Source organism: Lingula anatina, chromosome 5, assembly GCF_051362555.1.
Source record: "Lingula anatina isolate TDL-2025a chromosome 5, LinAna3.0, whole genome shotgun sequence".
Classification (NCBI taxonomy): Eukaryota; Metazoa; Brachiopoda; class Lingulata; order Lingulida; family Lingulidae; genus Lingula; species Lingula anatina.
Window position 1 is genome coordinate 2,001,208 of NC_141771.1, and position 19,613 is coordinate 2,020,820.

General features: G+C 39.1%; 2 protein-coding genes across 2 annotated transcripts; both read left to right on the plus strand.

Annotated features, from left to right (window-relative positions):
• The first annotated feature begins 21 nt into the window (after positions 1-21).
• On the plus strand, positions 22-12,358 carry LOC106177857 (uncharacterized). The gene is made up of 13 exons (XM_087013412.1): positions 22-181; positions 1,967-2,119; positions 2,617-2,927; positions 3,836-4,089; positions 4,653-4,865; positions 5,175-5,494; positions 5,736-5,837; positions 6,451-6,524; positions 6,982-7,213; positions 7,456-7,532; positions 7,894-8,047; positions 9,422-9,539; positions 10,453-12,358. Exons 2-13 carry the CDS (start codon positions 1,988-1,990, stop codon positions 10,494-10,496), a joined length of 2,031 nt encoding a protein of 676 aa, XP_086869538.1. The 5' UTR covers positions 22-181; positions 1,967-1,987; the 3' UTR covers positions 10,497-12,358.
• A 677-nt stretch (positions 12,359-13,035) lies between these two features.
• On the plus strand, positions 13,036-15,444 carry LOC147761462 (uncharacterized). The gene has a single exon (XM_087013173.1). The coding sequence runs from the start codon at positions 13,036-13,038 to the stop codon at positions 15,442-15,444; it is 2,409 nt and encodes an 802-aa protein (XP_086869299.1).
• The last annotated feature ends 4,169 nt before the right edge of the window (positions 15,445-19,613 follow it).

Sequence of the window (19,613 nt, forward strand, 5' to 3'; positions counted from 1 at the left end):
AAATTTCCCTTGTGATCAAAACATCCATCGAATAACGGGGACGAGGCTCAGATATCGGACCCTGAGCTTGATCGGAGATGACTATAGACTGCTCTTTCTCCTGGTCTAATGGACAAATACACTTTACATGAAGCAGCCGAGTTGAGCGACCGAGGGTCTATATAAAGATCGCTAGAAGCAGGTAGGACATTGTAGGCCTTTCCAGGCTGCAGCTCATCGATACGTTATTTATGGGGCAACACATTAATGATAAACATGTAGGAGTGGAGATTACTGTAAAATGGCGTACAGGTGACGCACCCACACCTATATTGTCATGCGTTAGAACATGCAGAATAAGCTAGTAAATTACAAGAACATGTACATAGGAATGTTTACGTATAAATGTTCGTGTAACTAGGGCAGATCTTGACCTCTGTAATGGTATGTATAGGGCGTGGGAGAGTGCTTTCGATATCGAAAGTAGGCCTACACCTACTGTATTACTCCTGACTTCCGGTGTTACAAGAACCGTGATATAAATACCGATAGCAGTCGTCATGATAATTCAATAATTGTTGATCAAGGCTTAGGCGTATGGAGTTTAGGTTGACCCGAATAAGTTATAGGCCCCCTACACAGAATTTAACAGCTAATACAATAGGCCTATATAAGACCCATAGCCAGCAATTTCAAAGGGGGGGGGGGGGGGGGTCTTTTGCTGAAAAATTCGATTTTTCAACCACGATAGTTCATACATTTGTACCTAGATCAAATTTTACCCTTAGAGGGCCCTTTTTCGTCAAAAGGATGGTTCGTTCGAAACTTCCCCTCCCCCCAACCATGTTTGAATAAACTGGTAAGTAAAAAGATATGGCGACAGTGCACTAGATGAACAGTGTTGAAGAATAGTTATTGTAGGCCTATGTGTGAGGGTGTGGGGATGGGGCTATGATGGCTGAACCAAGTGTGTGTGTGTGTGTGTGTGTGTGTGTGTGTGTGTGTGTGTGTGTGTGTGTGGAGGGGGGGGGGGCACTTGTCACATTTACTAGAACCCCCCCCCCATAAAAAAGTATACAATATTTAGAAGTCCATTGTTTTACACTTGCTGGGCAAAGTGACATAAAGCTTTTTTATCAACCATCTTAATATTTCCACAGTATGGTTTATAACACTGTTTTATAGGGAATTTCGGTGTGACTGGAATGTTAGCACTAGGAATGGAAGTACGGGCCCCATATGCAGAGACGGATTTGGGGGAGTGTGTGTGGGGGTCCTGACCCCCTCCTTCAGTTTCTGAAAATAATCACACCAATGGTCCCCTCTTGAAATTAGAATTTTGACTAGCTGAATCATAGTCTTAAACCGTACCAGATGGCATTGTTCGCCCTCAGCAGGTCCCGAACTCCACGACAAGGAAAGGGGGTTGGGGTGGTTAGGGTCGGCTTTGCATCCGAGGACCCCCTCTGGATCCGCTCCTGCATATGATTAGTACAGATTAGGGTTAGTCGGAGTATTAGAGTTAGTATTTGGGACGAATGTCACCTGTACATAGTAATGGGAAGCGGACCACGGTTCCTAGCGAACTTCTATTGCTGCTACCCCGACACTACTCGGTTCTTACCCTAAATAATTAAGCCACTGAATGCATTAAGTTTTTTAATGGATATTCAGCGTATATGTTTGTGCTGTATGTAGTAATCCATAGCGCAGTGCTCTCTCTCTCTCTCTCTCTCTCTCTCTCTCTCTCTCTCTCTCTCTCTCTCTCTCTCTCTCTCTCTCTCTCTCTCTCTCTCTCTCTCTCTCTCTCTCTCTCTCTCTGAGTGAGTGAGCAAGAGAGAGAGGGATGGAGATGTACTCGGTATTAATGCCGTTCGGTCCAGGCGAGGGAGTAGAGGGGGTCGAGTGCTCCATTAGCGTCCGTCACCCCCCTTTCTGATATCCACGCTCCACCAAATGATTGATTAACACTAAATTTCTTTTCCAGGTAAAGAAAGGGTTGAGAACCATGGCTGCAGCAAGCGACCCTGAGTGCTCTGTACAGCTAGGGAAGTATGTCTATATCAATATGTTTACCAAGCTGGGCCAGGGGGCATTTGGTGTGGTCTACAGGGGTATGGATACCAAGAGAAATATTGATGTAAGTATTATATAGAGATTTGATGAGTCAATTTGAGCATTTGTTGACCATTTCCCGTGTCGTTTGCCATTTAGGCCCATCTTAAATCATTATTATCATGTATACTTAAAATTAAAAGAAATTGAATACAAAAATTGAATAGAAATAGAAATATTGATTCGGCTCAAATGACACCAGATTTATCTATAATTGAATTATCTCATTGAGTATCAGTAGTAGTGGAAGAACAGTGACCTCTAGCTTTTTCATTAAGACATAATTTGCGTATTTATTTTTTAGTAGATGTTATTCATTTAATTTTTTCATTTGCTTTTGAGATATACTGTATAAGGTCTTTTTGAAAGTGAAAGACAAAATTGAACCAAATAGTTTTCATGGTTGTCTTCATGATGTTTTCATTGTTGTCTTTTTTTTTTGTTATTTTTGTAGTCGTTATTATATTTCAAACACAATAAGAATATTAAAGAAAAGCGATGATCCACCATTTTTTCTCGCAGGTGGCGGCAAAGCAGCTCGAGATCAAAGACGACAAAGGTGGCGCTGACGCTATGTCAGAAATCAAGACACTCCAAAAACTCCCCTGCCATGCCAACCTGGTGGCGCTGTACGATTTCCACTTCTTCAGAAGTTCGTTCTGGGTCGTCATGGAGTTCTGCAACTGCGGGGAGCTGAAGAAGTATTTTGATGACCACAAGCCGGTGGACCAGGCCACCATGATGGACTTTATGAGGCAGACGTCCGCCGCCGTGGATTTCATGCACTCTCTAGCAGAACCCGTTATACACCGAGATTTAAAACCAGGGAACATGTGAGTAAGAGGTCGAATTTAATACTACAGATAAAAATTAACAGTGACAGTTGTGATGATTTTTGTTACCATACGTCTGATTCTTTGATCTATAGGTTCTCTGTACTGCCTTGTTTGCACAAGAGCAACAATTATGAATTACTAGCACAGTGCAAAGCTCGAGAAAATGAAAATGTCTAGTATTTAGCGTGGGCAGTGTATTTTTAGTTAAAATAGTCTATAATAAGACAGTGCGTTTAGAAATCGGGTTGAACCCGGCAAGTGCCCTTTAGTGACATGTGCATGCTAGGTTCTACTAGGCCCTACTACATGTAGTAGTACGTCAATAAACCTGTATTGATCTGGAGCTTTAGCGTGGCTTCTCACGTACCGGTATCTTTGTATATATAATACCTGGCACTGTATTTCAGAAATAAAATGTCGCTGGCATTCCATAATTTACAGTTGTAATTCTGTGTTGAAGGAATGTTTTTACTGTAGTTTCGTTCTCTGTGGAGCTCAACTATCGCAATCACTCTGTCACAACCTTCACTTCACAATGAGTGTTTCAAAAATAGAGCAAGCTAAGGGGTTACGGAGTATTTCTTTAACTATTTTAGAACACAAGGCCCGCCAAAACGTTTAGGCCTTCATACGCCACCACTTAACCACGTTTTTTCAAGTTTTATTTCATTTAATTTTAGACTATAAATATTGTTGGTAATATTGTGGAGGAACGAGAGGGGAGGGGGCACCCACTCGATCAGTCTTGTACGTGCCCCCCTCCTTCCCTCAAAGGTATAAAAAGCGACACGACATCAAATCAAAATTTTTTTTTAGAATATCTCAGATTAATATTTTGCTCGTCATGATTACATATAACATACCGGTATAACTAAAACACATCACTCAACTCTCTTTCTTTACAGAATGTTAAAGCAGACCTCTGCCGACCCCAAACCTGTTATAAAGGTTACGGACTTCGGGCTGTCCAAGGTGGCCGATGTGGACTTGTCCAAGACGTTTCTAATGACCACTGTGGCGGGGACCCCGTGTTTCATGGCTCCAGAGCAGTTTGCTAAAGAACCGTACACCGCCGCTGTGGACGTATTTGCGCTGGGGTTGATATACTTGGGGATGATATATTATGAAGAAATAGGCGACATTTTGCCTTTTACAAAAGGTGAGTGGAAAGCGGCGTCCGGTGCTTTTTTAATGGATGAAATGTAATACATGGGTATAATGTGAAATATGCTACAATCTTGGTAAACGTGTTTTTAAAAATATTTTTAGGGTGATACTGATTTATGTCTAAAATGATATTTCCTAATTGATTAATATGATCCATACGGTATTTATGTAAGATACAAGTGTAGCAGCGAAAAAATAGACAAACGGCTCAGCTTTTAAATTATTTTTATTTGGCACAATCTGAAGGCCCATTAGACTGATCTAGTGGCAGTCAGTGAGTAACGACATATCTAGTCACAAAAGTCTGATGAGGGTCTCCGACTAAGTTGACCACAATCTAAAAAGTGGTGAGGAAAAACTTCCAACCTCAGTCAAATGATTATGATTTATATTCAAATACTAAATCAATGAACGTAGGCCTACATATATTTGCTCGAATTATTTATTCCTTTGTAAATGATATACTATATTATATTATATTATATTATATTATATTATATTATATTATATTATATTATATTATATTATATTATGCTCCAATGGTGTTTATTTCAGAGGCCCACTCCACTGGAATGTTACTTCCGCCTGGCATGATAATGCTCCAGTCAAGTAAAACAGGAATGCCCGCTCCCGATCTGGTACAGCACAAGACGGCAGACAACACTGCGTTGACGCAGTTGAAGGAGCTGATTGGGCAGATGATCAAGGTACGGGCGAAAGAGAGGCCCAAGTCCGCATTAGTGCACGAGAAGTTGAGGACGATGTGCGGTGAGTGGGAATACTTACTCTAGCGTAGGAATATTCATATTTGTTCATATCTCAAGTTGATACGCTTGCATCCGTTTGTATAAATTATACGAATATAAATGGTGGCCATTGTTCACCAATTCCTGGCAAATTTGAATCTCTATGGTCCAGCATGACTTCAAGAGTACTAGTAGATATATAAACGACCTTTTAAATATGAGCACGCATGCGTCTAACCAGTCATAGATTTCTGTTGCGCCTTAAACAAATGTATATTTGTGCATTTGTCTGACCGTGATTTAATGCAAACACTATATTTCCATTTATAAGGTTTTTCAGCCGATGTCTCCACTCCTTCAACTCCACCTGGCGGCGATACCACTGATGTAAAAACGACTCCAGGTGGTGCCACCAGTAGCTCTAGCAGTGACAGCACCAACACCACTACGAGCGAAGAATCTGGGGAAGATTTAGGATATCAGCTTTTACAACAGGCCGTTCAACAGATGATGGAAGAAAAGCTTGAAGAGCGGAAGGAGAAGGAGAAGGAAAGCGAAGACCTCCTGAAGCAGATTCGCCGTGGCGCGCCCCTTCTTGAATTGTTGATGCGGCAAGGTTTGGATGAGAGCTCTGAGGAAAAAGAAGGAGAGGTGATGGATTTCACTGCAAATGGTTTGAAAAACTAAGACTTAGTCCATTAGAGAGAGTTTGAGGTTGATTGACGTAAAACGTGTATTTCTGTAAAAAAATCGATTATTTACTGATGATGATATAAAGTATACCAGTATTTATGTCAACGTACTTTTGAGTAGGCCCTTTCGCATAAATTTTAATATATACAGTTGCAACAATCCATATATTTTGTCGTTGAGAAAATATTTTTTCGTTTAGACAAAGTTTAAAAATGGCGACCGTGTCCGCGTAACCACTGATTATGTGAAGGCCAAGGAACTGCAAGAAAACTACGGAGGCTGGAATGAATTCATGCGGCCGGTAAGTCTCGTTTTTTATATCAGTAATTCAATGTCAATATCAATGTCATTCTTAACAATATAGGTACAAGGTCAACATTCTACGTCTCATCATGAACATTAATTACCACTGGATGTGCCCTATTTGTAGTAAACCAGCGCTACATTCTTATACATATGACTTAAGATTTTTCTGTTGGTGGTAAGTTGCTGTCTTTTACTGACGCATAAACAAACTCCTGTTTCTCCTCTAACACTGTGGAAATGTACTAACAGAATGGTTAACTTAGACTGGGTTCCCATACATAGATCGACCCATCTGGATCGACCTAACCTCCTGGGGGTTCACGCTAAATTGCTATCAGCTCAAGATGCTTAAATGTCTGTCACGCCTACTGAATCAGCTGGGGGGAGGGGTAAAGATAACTGTCCCCTAACAGCTTTACTAGGCGTGACAGACATTTAAGCAGGTTACGTTGATAGCAATTTAGTGAGACTCCCCAGGGAGATAGATCGATCCAAATATCAGTGGGAATGGTACCTAAGCCATCTTACACACTGGCATTGCACTAGAGCAGGTACGTACCAATATATCAGAAGTATATATTCTATCAAACGTTTTTTGTTTGTTTTAGTATCTTGGCAAAGAGGGGAAAGTGGAGCGAAAAATACTACACGTCGTCAAAGTTGGATTTCCAGACGGACAAATGTAAGGGTTTAATAGTTTAAAGATTTAATCTTAAATGGTGGCATGGATTTCTATTTGTAGCAGTGTAGGTTAATTGTTCTAAATTTGTCACGTTGGTATTTTATTAAAAGTTGGATTTGCAGAACAAAGTGCATATCACCTTTCTGCTAGATAACTTGGTATCAGTGTTGTTTGTGTATCGTTCTTCGTTAGAACATTATGTATATATTAAAATTACATTAGCATTTCAGCAAACAATTTGCAGTTTAAACATCTCCCACTAGGTGTCTCTCATGACTTCTAACCCCGAAAACTTAATAAATCTGTGAAGACCTTTCATCAACTGTAACAGATATGGATATTATTCGCTTAATCCGATGAAATTTAAAATAATATATATATATATAAATATATATATATTGAGTTTCTGTGGGTAATCTACTTATTATCTTTTTTTTCCGATCTTCAACTTTTGCAGATGGTCTTTTAATCCTGAACTGTTGACGAAACTGACTGAAGATGGCTCTGCGGTCGGTGGAACCTCTCCAAGCGAAGCTGCAAAAGAAACCAAGCGAGACAAAAACACATCCCACGATGAGATAGTCCGCGGCTTGTTCAAACGGTTTGATGTGGTACAAATAGCCGAAGAAGCCGAAGTAGTGAAACTTCTGCAAAAAGGGCATGGGGGTTGGAATGAAAAGATGACATTGGTGAGTTTTTTTTACTTGTTTCGAGTGATGAGTTTTGCTTCTTACAGGTGTACAGTAGTACCATGCAATGCGCTTTTTAGGTAAATTTTCTTGCTTATGTGGATATGCAATTTTAAGCTGATGTACAGTTGTGGTAGCAAGTTTAACGGTGTGTTTGTACCAAAGCAGTTGCCCATATTTTACAGACACATGTATATATACGAGTATTGTAACACCTTTTCCTCCGTTGTCTTCTCTTTTAGTGTCTTGGTATCAAGGGACTCATCAACAGAGTGGACAAAGACGGAGACGTTTTTGTGGAGTGCATCAACGGGGACGAGTAAGTTTTGTGTTTTTTGTTTGCGTGAAAGAGGTTGTAACTTAATTGTCGGTATAAAGTTAAGCAACGTGATAGCCAACGATGAACGCTCTAGATAGTTCTATTTTCCAAACATCTGTGGAGCAAATTGATTGATGGCTAAGTTTTATGACAGTCTATATCAAGATTTCTTTATATTTGTGGCGTTTACAGGTACCTGTATGTTGTTTGCTAATTTGCTGTCAAGATATTTAGTTTTTGGCAGTGTTGTAAAGAAACTTCTGTCTGTCATAGTGGGGATTTTCTACAATAACCTTAATACTTTCCAGAAAAAATACATTCAGTACGTTTTTTAAAATAAGCTGTCTGTTCCATCTTCCAGTTGGACCTTCAACCCTGAAATTCTAATCAAGGTAGAAGATGACCCCAATGCCGAAATCGAGGCTGGTGATTTCGTCTTGATAAAAAATGTCACTAAGAGCGAGGCTCAGGAACTCCAGAGAAATCACGGAGAATGGGCTAATGGAATGGAACGGGTAAACGACTTCGTGTTAGAAAAAATTAATATACGCGCGCGCGCGCGCGCGCGCGCGCGCGTGTGTGTGTTATTGTCAGATTATTCGTTATAATTTTCTTCAAACCACGAATCAAAATCGCATTATTGCGTGTGTCGCTGCGTGCCACAAGGTTTCTGGTTTGTTGTTTTGCGGAGGCCGATGTGAGTTATAGAACCATGCCGTGTGTGGTTCACAGCATGTGGTGCTCATCCTTATCGAGATCATTGGTGTGGTTCCAGAAAAGTGTGTTGATGTCATCTTGCTCCGCTGGATAAAATGTGGTTGCCTTGCCAGCCATCTGTTTGATTATTTCGTGAACTTTCAGAATCTGCCAGTTTATAGCTCTCCGTGAACATAACGTTTAACTGACTCTGTAAACCAGCTAATAAATTTAGCAAATAATTTACAAATAAGCAATTATGTACTTTTGAATACATGTAGCAAGTCGATTTAGCACGGAATACTATCGTTATAATATGCCCTATAGGCATAACTGTTGTTTTTTTCTCCGTGTAATAATGTGATACTAAAACAACGCCAAGTTATAAGCAATTATAGCAGTATGTCTTATTTTGTAAATATTAGCGGACCGAGTTTTCTAACACGCCACCGTGCATGTTCAATAGAAAGTTATTACATGTATCAGAGAAAATGGCGAATGGCGTGCAGCAATTATCTTTTGTGGCATAAATTGATTCTGCTTCCATCTTGGGATCATAATATAAATGTTAACCAAGCGCTAGCTACACGTAGAATGGTTAGTGCGATGCATCATCAATGCAACCATAACTTTTCATATAATATTGTAAAATAGTGTTTTTATATGTCTCAGCCTTATGCTCTAATCACTCTGTTCCCTTCTATTATTCACAAACAAATATCAATTCATATATTGCCATTGCCTAACATAATTTGCAGAACCTTTCATCAATCACCATCATCATATACGTGCCTATCTCCTGCTCGACTTTTTGTAACATATACATGTATATGGCACAGCGACCTTTTTTGTGGTTTTTGCATGAAAAGATCCAATCTTTAATATTTCATTAATAAACCTATTGTTAAACGCCCGACTGGTTGATTATTTCTCTATTATACACAAATACACAAGGAATCGTCCTGGAAGTTCAAGAATAACTTAATTTCAGTGGACTGATATCATTCCATCGTACCATTTTAGCCGAGTCTGAGCGTGGTTTTCCCTGTTTGCATATCACGGCTAGGGATAGTGAAGACAGTTCATGCAGGGAGGTATTAAAACCTGATACTGTTTTATTTCCAGTCTCTAGGACACACAGTCATAGTGAAGGCTGTTTATACACTATTAACACATACCTGTTGTATTTCCAGTCTCTAGGACACACAGGGATAGTGAAGGCCGTTCTGAAAGGAGACAGGGTCCGAGTGGAGGTGGCAAGACATGTGTGGATCTTCAACAAAAAACTCGTCAAGCTGGTCGCCAAATCAGGTAATTGAGGGGTGGAGTGGGAGTATAAAGGTGCTATGTTTAGGCTCATAGCCATGCAGTTGGGGTCTTTTTTTTTTCTAAAAAATTGAACAGTTTAACCCCCTCAATAAACCCATATTCAGAAGTGGTATACAGATATGATCAAAATATCATTCAGGGTGGGCTTTCCAACCGAAAGGGTGGTTCTTCCGGCTTCTTTCGACCCCCTCTCCTGACTCCTGGCTCCTGGTTTTGTTGAACTGTGACATACATGTATGTGTTTATACTCTACATCGTATGTCAGTAACTATTTTTGAAAAAAAAATGTGATCATTAAATATCCTTTAGCTTTCTCGATTTGGACAATATAGATAAATATAATAAAAATTTCACATTTTCTGTTCAATTTTTGTATGTCTCGTCAGTGGGGGCATTGCTGTTTTTGTCATTTCTAATCATATTCATTGAAATTTGACGTTATTTCTAACTTTCACACCTAACTGATAATAGGATATGTGGGTGTTTAAGTATAAGATAACGAGAACATGTATGCTGTTGGATTGTCAGGTTACATTTTGATTGAATTATGTCAGAAGTGTAAATTTGGAAATGTGAATTCATTTGTCTAAGTCATATTCCGATAATTTTCAACTTAAGATTAGAATGCTTTCAAGCAAGCAAATACTTTTTTCTGATATTTTTTGCAAAGAAATGGCAATGCCATTTGATGAGTTCACAGCACTCTCCTTGAATTATTGCCAAAACATTTTTCTTCTTATTAATGCTGCACATTTTTTTATGAAGCCCCAATGCGTGTACTTCAATGATTAGAAGTAACCAACGATTGTCTGTCTGTAGAAGAAATGCTAGGGTGCAAATATAAAATAAATAATCATCTAAACTACAGTAGTTTGCTTTATATTTTTAATTTCAGAGGAGATGTTGGTGGCCATTTTGAAAAGGAAATTTGGCATGTGAAGTGTTTCCGTGTGACTGTAGGTAAAAGACGGCAAGTCATTTGGAAGGCAGATTATATGAAGACGATGAAACATGTCGTCAAAACTGTAGTGAGTTTTAGTAGCGGAACTTTTTGTATTTTGCCCCATGACAAGCTGAATGCACCAGGAGCAGTATGCGTTAGATTTTAGTTCGGTATAATACCCAAGCGCGATGTGTGCCAAGAGGTATATCTTCTGAACATTTTTTTGATGTTATATTACTGATGTTTATTTCCATCTTGACTCGGCATATTAAAAAGACTAACATGAAAGATAATAAAAGTTTTGTTTTGCTAAGTTGGTGGCGTATTAATTTTTTTCAATGTAATCATTTGTATTCCTCGCTATTGTTAAAAGAAATGATCTATCTAACCATCTATCTCGTCAAAAGGAAATATTCACATTTATGAAGATAATTATCAAAAGATGTTTACTATAACGGTGATGCTTTCCCCGAGCACATGAACTGCTTAATAAATGGAACAAATTCACGCAAAAATGTGTAAATGTGTACATTGTGCATGCATAAAGAATAAATATAATAAAAAGTATGTTGCCTTTGGTAATAAATATTGCACCGTTGTGATTTGGTGTTTGCATCCATGCAGTGTTTTTATTTATGTTAAGTTGGTCCCTGTTATACTACAAGTATTTAAAAAGAGAATTCTTTGGAATATCTATTTATGGTAATTATAGGACATATAGTTTACAATACATAAATATATCTACCAGGTGACATGTAAGTAGAGTCTTCTGATGCGGGAGGTGTACAGGCTCATACAGTGTTTATTGAAAAAAAAAAAAAAAAAAAAAAAACCCAAGGTAGGTTCCTAGCTCTTCTCCAGATCATGTCCCTTTCAGATTAAATACAAGAAGTGTGAGCGCACCGCTGAACTCCTATTTATAAATGATAGTGTTTGACAGTTGCAGCTAATTTGAATATAACGTTGTAGTATGTACCAGTAAGTGTGTGCTTCTCAAAGTATAATTTGATAGAAAGTGTACACGTAGATATCTTGCGGGAATGTATGCACTTGTTCCATTACTGGTGCTCCATTAGAAATAGGGGTTATTTTCCAAATAAACATAATTTATAATTTTTCTATTGTTTTCTTCGTGCTAGATTATTTAATTTTGAGATGTTTTCAAAGCAGCAAGTGGGACTTTTTTAAATCTCGCTGCAGGGAGCTTCTTTCCAATTCGAACTGACAAAATTGAATTTACAGTGGCCCACAAGTGCACTCCAAATTCTAAACGACACTCCCAATTCTAAACCTCACTCCGAATATTTAAACTTCACTCTCAATTCTTAAACCTCACTCCGAATATTTAAACTTCACTCTCAATTCTTAAACCTCACTCCGAATATTTAAACTTCACTCTCAATTCTTAAACCTCACTCCGAATTCGTAAACCCCACTCCGAATTCGCAAACCTCACTCCGAATTCGTAAACCCCACTCCGAATTCGTAAACCTCACTCCGAATTGAAAAAGCTCACTCCGAATTCGTAAACCCCACTCGAATTCGTAAACCCCACTCCGAATTGAAAAAGCTCACTCCGAATTCGTTAACCTCACTCCGAATTCATATTTTAACCCTGTTCACTGCCGTATAAAGTCGGAAGTAATATTCTAAGATGGGCTAGGGGATTTTGCCAATAGAGGGCTTCGTGTGAAAACTAGTTATTTTTCATACTACTTGGTGCGCTGTATTCCCATTCACAAAATGATGACGTAGACGTATGACCCTTTTAAGCTCAAGGAAATAGAAGAAATGAAGAAAATAGGGATAAACATACATGTACTTAACAGCAAGTCACAATTAAAATATATTATGTTTACGTGTTTTCTTGTGTGTGTCGTTTTAAGGAATTATACATGTATTATGAATATGAGAACAGAATTACGAGTTGAAACAGCGTTGCGGAAGGAACAGATTTATGCACTACATGTACATGTATGTAAATAAACGTGCGTTATTTATTATTTACAACTTCAAGCATTTTCACATGATTATTTTGAAATGAATGTTTAATACAGATAACATGTTTCAGGGTGTCGACATTGGCTTATATTATTTATAAATGGGCAAAACAATCCGTATTATCATATACTGTAGGCCTACACATGTACCTGTTATATAACCGAGTATACTTGATAATAGTAAATGAGCAAAAAGGTTCATTAGCTTGGTTGTTGGATAAATATGAAAATTCTCAGACACAAGCCTAAAATTTTCCGTACCGTTAGCTTACGGCCAACCTGGTCGAAGGCCTTCATCAGACTGACGTGAGTAGTTGTTCACACTCACTGACCGCTAGATGGTATAGCGGCCAGGACCCTCTTATGACATTTATAAGAGGGTCCTGGCCGCTATACCATCTAGCGGTCAGTGAGTGTGAACAACTACTCACGTCAGTCTGATGAAGGCCTTCGACCAGGTTGGCCGTAAGCTAACGGTACGGAAAATTTTAGGCTTGTGTCTGAGAATTTTCATATTTATCCAACAACCAAGCTAATGAACCTTTTTGCTCATTTACGAGAAAATCATGGACAGTCTGAAGTCCAACATTTACGGACCCTTGAGAAAAATCATAAATGTCTGGCGAGATATAAGAACCATCTATGTTTTTCGCTACGCTGTCGAGACGAAGGGATCACTCCACCCAGTTTGAAACTAAAAAGTTCGCTGAAAACACAGAATGCGATCAAAATCTTGAAGAAAGCACAGAAGGACCTACTGAGGGAAAGAATCCGTATTTGTAATGACAAAATCACGACTCTAAGGACAGAGATAGAGAAACATACGGAACATTTTAGAGAACTGTTGACAGCTGATCAGTACTCATCAGTAGAGGACTTCTGTAAACGGAAATACGAGGCTGCGCATGCGCTTACCAAAGACCGCCATCTTAAAAAGTTTTCAAACATGACAGTGAAGAACAGGACTACGTCGGTGGATTTAAGTGGTTCCCAACTCAAGAAATGGGTAATCAACCGATCGGACCGCATGTTAACTGACACTGAGACACGTCTCTTAGCCAAAGGGTTAAATTTTGCCGTAGCTCCGAAGATTCTCCCCGTAGAAGACATCATCGTGCAGACGGAGCTAGCATGTAGAAATCTTGACAACACCGAGGCAGCAGATATGCGTGCGGAGATCGTAGGGGCGATCAAGTCATCAAAACCCCCGACAGATAACATCAGCAGAGAAGAACGGAGAGCACTTCTAGACCTAAAGAAGGACAAGTCCATTATGATCTTGGCCGCTGATAAAGGACGAGCAACAGTGGTTCTAAATAGGACAGACTATGAACACAAGATACAACAATTGCTGAATGATGACAACACCTATGAGAAACTAAAGCGTGATCCAACTGCAGCTTATAAACGTAAGTTAACTAAGTGTTTACTACGGCTACAGAAAGAAGGGAAGCTATCTAGGTCTCAATATGCTCAACTATACCCTACTGCGGAAACACCACCTAAGCTGTACGGTCTTCCTAAGATTCATAAAGAGGGTACACCCTTAAGGCCTATAGTGTCAAGTATTGGATCTATCACCTACCAGACAGCAAAGTTCCTAGCCAAAATCTTAAACCCACTAGTAGGTAAATCATGCCATCATGTATTGAACTCGAAGGACTTTGTTGATAAAGTGAAGGATATCATTCTGGGACCACATGAAGCACTAGTTTCATATGATGTGAGTGCACTTTTTACTAGTGTACCGGTGGATGATGCTCTTAAAGTGATTAGTTCCAGACTTACGCTAGATCCCACCCTCAATGGACGTACTAATCTATCAGTAGAGGACATCACAGAGCTATTAGACATTGTATTGAACACCACATATTTTATCTATAAGGGTGAATTCCATAAACAGAAACATGGAGCAGCCATGGGCAGTCCAATCAGTCCGATCGTGGCTAATCTGTATATGGAGAACTTTGAGGAAGCCGCACTGGGATCCATGCCCAATCCTCCACGTCTTTGGTTGAGATATGTAGACGACACGTTCACCATCTGCCACAGAGACCACATAACTGCTATCACCGATTTTATCAACAGCCAAGACCGTAACATCAAGTTCACTAGAGAGCTAGAGGATAACAATTCTATTGCTTTCCTGGATTCATTGATCACACGTGAAAACGACGGCCACCTGAGTCTGAAAGTCTACAGGAAGGCCACTCATACCAACCAATACCTAAACTTCCAGTTGCACCACCCATTACATCAGAAACTGGGGGTAGTAAGAACTCTAAAACACAGGTGCAACACGATCGTGACTAATGAGGAAGACAAGACCTTGGAGAACAAGACACTAGATGAGGCTCTCTTGATGTGTGGTTACCCACCTTGGGCTCTAAAGACCAAACTTCGCCAGGATAAGACAGCAGTAACTAACTGTGAGCCAACAGATACAGTCGGAAAAAAACAGCTAGTGATCCTCCCTTATTGTAAAGGAATTTCAGAGAAAGTGTGCAGGATCTACAAGAAGCACAGTGTCAACACAGCTTTTAGACCTCAGTGCACATTGAAACAACACCTAGTGGCACCAAAGGACAAAACCCCCCAAGATCACCGTTGTGGGACAATATACAGGATCAATTGCCATGACTGTAATTCCTTTTACATTGGTGAGACAGGTAGACAGTTGAAGATCAGGGTGAGTGAACACAAGAAATCAGTGACTGTAGGCAATACCAGCTCTGCCATTTCTGAACATGTAATAGACACCGGCCACAGTATAGATTGGAATTCAACTAAGATTCTTGAATCTGAATCATCCGACATCCCGCGAAAAATACGAGAGGCTATCCACATCAGCCGACACCAGCCACCCATGAATAGGGACGGGGGGGTTGATCTACCTGACATTTATAAGAGGGTCCTGGCCGCTATACCATCTAGCGGTCAGTGAGTGTGAACAACTACTCACGTCAGTCTGATGAAGGCCTTCGACCAGGTTGGCCGTAAGCTAACGGTACGGAAAATTTTAGGCTTGTGTCTGAGAATTTTCATATTTATTGATAATAGTAATTAGTAGCCCCTCACTCTTTTGCAGCTGAAATATTCATCTAAGATCATAGATAATCTAATAATTGAAATTAATCAGATTAATTACACTTTATTAATCGATTTCGAATGAATAACATGCAGTGGTGGATGGGGGGGGGGGGAGGCGTGTGAGGGGGGTCTTGACCCCCCTTTTGAATTCTGTAAAAAAAATCACACCAATGTTAAAATTAGAATTTTGAATAATAGTTCTAAAACGTACCAAATAGCACTGTTCGCCCTATAAGGAGGGGGGGGGGGGGCAGCTCTTCATGAGCAGCCTGTCATTCAAAAAAAAAAAAAAAAAAAAAAAAAAAAAAAAAAAAAAAAAAAAAAAAACAGATCCCCCTTCAAATAATCCTGGATCCACCCCTGACATGTATGGATTATTAGTAGTTTCAATCCTATGTTGAAAAAAATTGGGAGCAGTGTCACTTAATTTGTCCTTTTATTTATAATGGTAAACCTGTAAATTGCTTCTTGCCCCCAATTTGTGTCCCTGGCGAGAGAAAGTGTGTGTATGTGTGTGTGTGTGTAATTGTGAAAAATACTGAAAATAGCTGGAGAAGTCAATTGACCTTGTGACGTAAACTGTTGGTTTATTTTCGTAAGGTATGTATCACGCAAACCAAAATGTAACACAATTCGCACTGTTTGCTAAAACTCTCTCGAACCTTTCACTGGAAGCGCCCAGCTAAAAAAAAATTATTTGTCCCAGACGAATTACTGTTTCATAAGATTTCTCGAAGAGAACTTTGATGAGAATGGGCATAGTGGAATTGGGAGTGAGCTTTACGAAGAGAACTTTGATGAGAATTGGCATAGTGGAATTGGGAGTGAGCTTTTTGAATTCGGAGTGAGGTTTACGAATTCGGAGTGAGGTTTGCGAATTCGGAGTGAGCTTTTTCAATTCGGAGTGAGGTTTACGAATTCGGAGTGAGGTTTGCGAGTTCGGAGTGAGCTTTTTCAATTTGGAGTGAGGTTTGCGAATTCGGAGTGGGGTTTACGAATTCGAAGTGAGGTTTACGAATTCGGAGTGAGGTTTAAGAATTGAGAGTGAGGTTTACGAATTCGGAGTGAGGTTTAAGAATTGAGAGTGAAGTTTAAGTATTCGGTGTGAGGTTTAGAATTGGGAGTGTCGTTTGGAATTTGGAGTGCACTTGTGGGCCACCGCACACCAGCAATTAATACCCCAAGGATTGTAACAAGATCTGGTCGTGTGGTGAAACCGCCAGACAGATTAAATTTATAACTTGTGTTTTGTGAACGATTCAGTATTAATTTAATACTACATATGGATTTTCATGTTGACTTGCTTTAAAGCAGTTTTAAGTTATAATGCAAAGACTCAGCCAAAGACTTTTCTTTAATTTTCTTTTCTTTCATTTAAATGGACTGTTAAAGACATTCTCTGTGGAGCATGAAAAGACTTTAAGTTAAAGTGAACACTCACAAAGAACTGTGAACACCAAAAACTGAATTTATTTTAATTTACATGCTTTTATATACTTTATTAATCTTAGTTTATTATAAAGAGGGAGATGTAACATTTTATTTGTCTTAAGCTACCACCTCTTATTTTACAATGTTGTAAGCGACTTGAATAAAACACGTGTGTTCCAGCATGGCGGCTTACAGAGTTAGCACGTTTATGTTACACCCTGCATAGTTAGTTATTCCTCCGCATCATTACTCCCCTTTGGAATTTTTTTAATACCGACATTGTTATTCATCAATATCATGTTAAAGTAAGCCATAAATATTTTATAAGTTTGCTAACGAGCCGGGAGCACGGTCTTCCCTTAATGGAGAAATGCATAGGGTATTTGATTGGATGTGTAAATTAAAGTTACTAGTACAATTGACCGCGGGTAAATCCTTAACGATGTTGCTTTTAAGCTTTGAAATCATCTCCACTTTGAATTTTACACAACCCTATGAACGAGCAATATTTTTGGTAAAAATTTATCCTCATTTTGGACTCGAGGATTATCATCCAGTTTAGCAAATTTTGTTGACCTAAATGTAGATAAACAAGTGGGACGTATCATTTTCTGTAAACTTAGTTGCCTAAATTTCAGTTGAACCCGTCATATCGAAACTGCATCTATCAATTGAGACAGCATGAAAAGAAAGACAAATGTATTTTTGTAGATGATACATTAATTTTGTTCTTTATTAACAGGGATAACTGAAATGAATAAAAATAATAAGCATCTTATCATCCAAATCATTAAAATGCTTTTAATGACGAAGAAATGACAACCAAATCCACTTTGTTCCCTATAATCCTATTCCCAATGATCGATGATTTTTTTTGCTAGTAATCCCATACACTTCATCATATAAAACAAAACAAACGACTTCTTTAACGCTTTACTTTTTACTTCGAAACATCTAGCATAGCATCACTATATCTTGTGTGATACCAGAACGTATGTAACATGTATAATGATGACAATTACTAGTTTAATTGCTCTGAAAGTGCGCAAAAGATGCTCCTTTTTGAATACATAGTTTTAGCTTAGGATAAAACATACATGTACCTATCTTAGAGCTCATAATGTCAGAATTACTTGCCTCAATATGTATGCACAATCGAACATGTGTAAATCTAACGTCCTATTCCCGCTGATAATATAAGACCGCATTCTCAACGAATTGAGCCAGGCTTTACAAATCCTGAGAACTAAATATGGCGGACGTACATGAAAGAAAAACCGCCTAATCTTTTAATAGTCTCTCCGCCTCTCACACGCCTCTCCACTCGTCGTCCCTGCGGGGTACAGTAATTAAATCTCGGCTCCGTTCGCCATGGGGAAGCTACCTGAGAAATATTAAGTGCGCATGCTCATCAGTTAAACTCGTGGTGAAGAAAGCATGGCGGCAGAAGGCGATCGAAGGAAAAAAGCTCTTCTGTTCTATTATCTTTCAGAGACGAAAAAGGAATGAATTGGCCCGTAGAGCAGCAATGAATCGACAATCTACGGAGATAATATTACCAGAGATATTCACGGAGATATTCACCGAGTTACCCAGCCCCAGTAGACGGAGTCGAGATTTACTTACTGTACCCCGCAGGGACGACGTGTGGGGAGGCGTGTGAGAGGCGGAGAGACTATTAAATGATTAGGCGGGTTTTCTTTCATGTACGTCCGCCATTTTTAGTTCTCAGGATTTGTAAAGCCTGGCTCAATTCGTTGAGAATGCGGCCTAAGACATACATGTATTTAAATAAGTCGTTGTACACAATGTGTATGAAATAAGAAAAATGTGACCATGCACTTTCCAAATAATACATCTGGTTGTTGTACGACTGATAACATGGGCATTACAGTTTACAAGTCGATGATCTGTGACAATGTGCTATTTTTACTACTACATCACGTTCATTACGTTCAGTCGATAAAATAACATACTATACAAACTCGTTATATAGTCCGGCCAAAGTCAGATGAAGATGCTATAGTACTACACACAAACACATTCAAGATGTATTACATGCAGTATACATCTTATCTTCAATAATTTAGCTAGTCGTTATACGACTCACAAATAATAATGTGCCACAGGATAAGTTATATCCTACTTGGCCGTATTTCACCTCATCATATAACTCATATCTCTATAACTTGTTATATTGCAGGGGCGGATTCAGAGATATTTTCTGACTGTCTTCCAAATTATCTTTGTTGATCCATTGTTCATTTTTGACCATCTTCCGACAGAAAAAATTAGATACTCGTCTATGTAAACTTGAAAATCTGACCGTCTTCAGGAAGACCCAGAAGACGGTCTAAATCCGCCCCTGTATTGCTAGCATATTCTGAGCTGTCAAAGTATGTGCATGTATACTTCAAATCACAGTCTTTCACTTCATATAGTCTTAAAGCTATTTATAAAACGTATATGCATATCACTACAATCACCGGTCACTGGTAACATATGCATTCCGCTAGAGACATATTTCGGGGGGGGGGGGGGGGGGGTCTATCAATTTTTACTTCTCCACGTTGGCTCATATACACCTTGAAT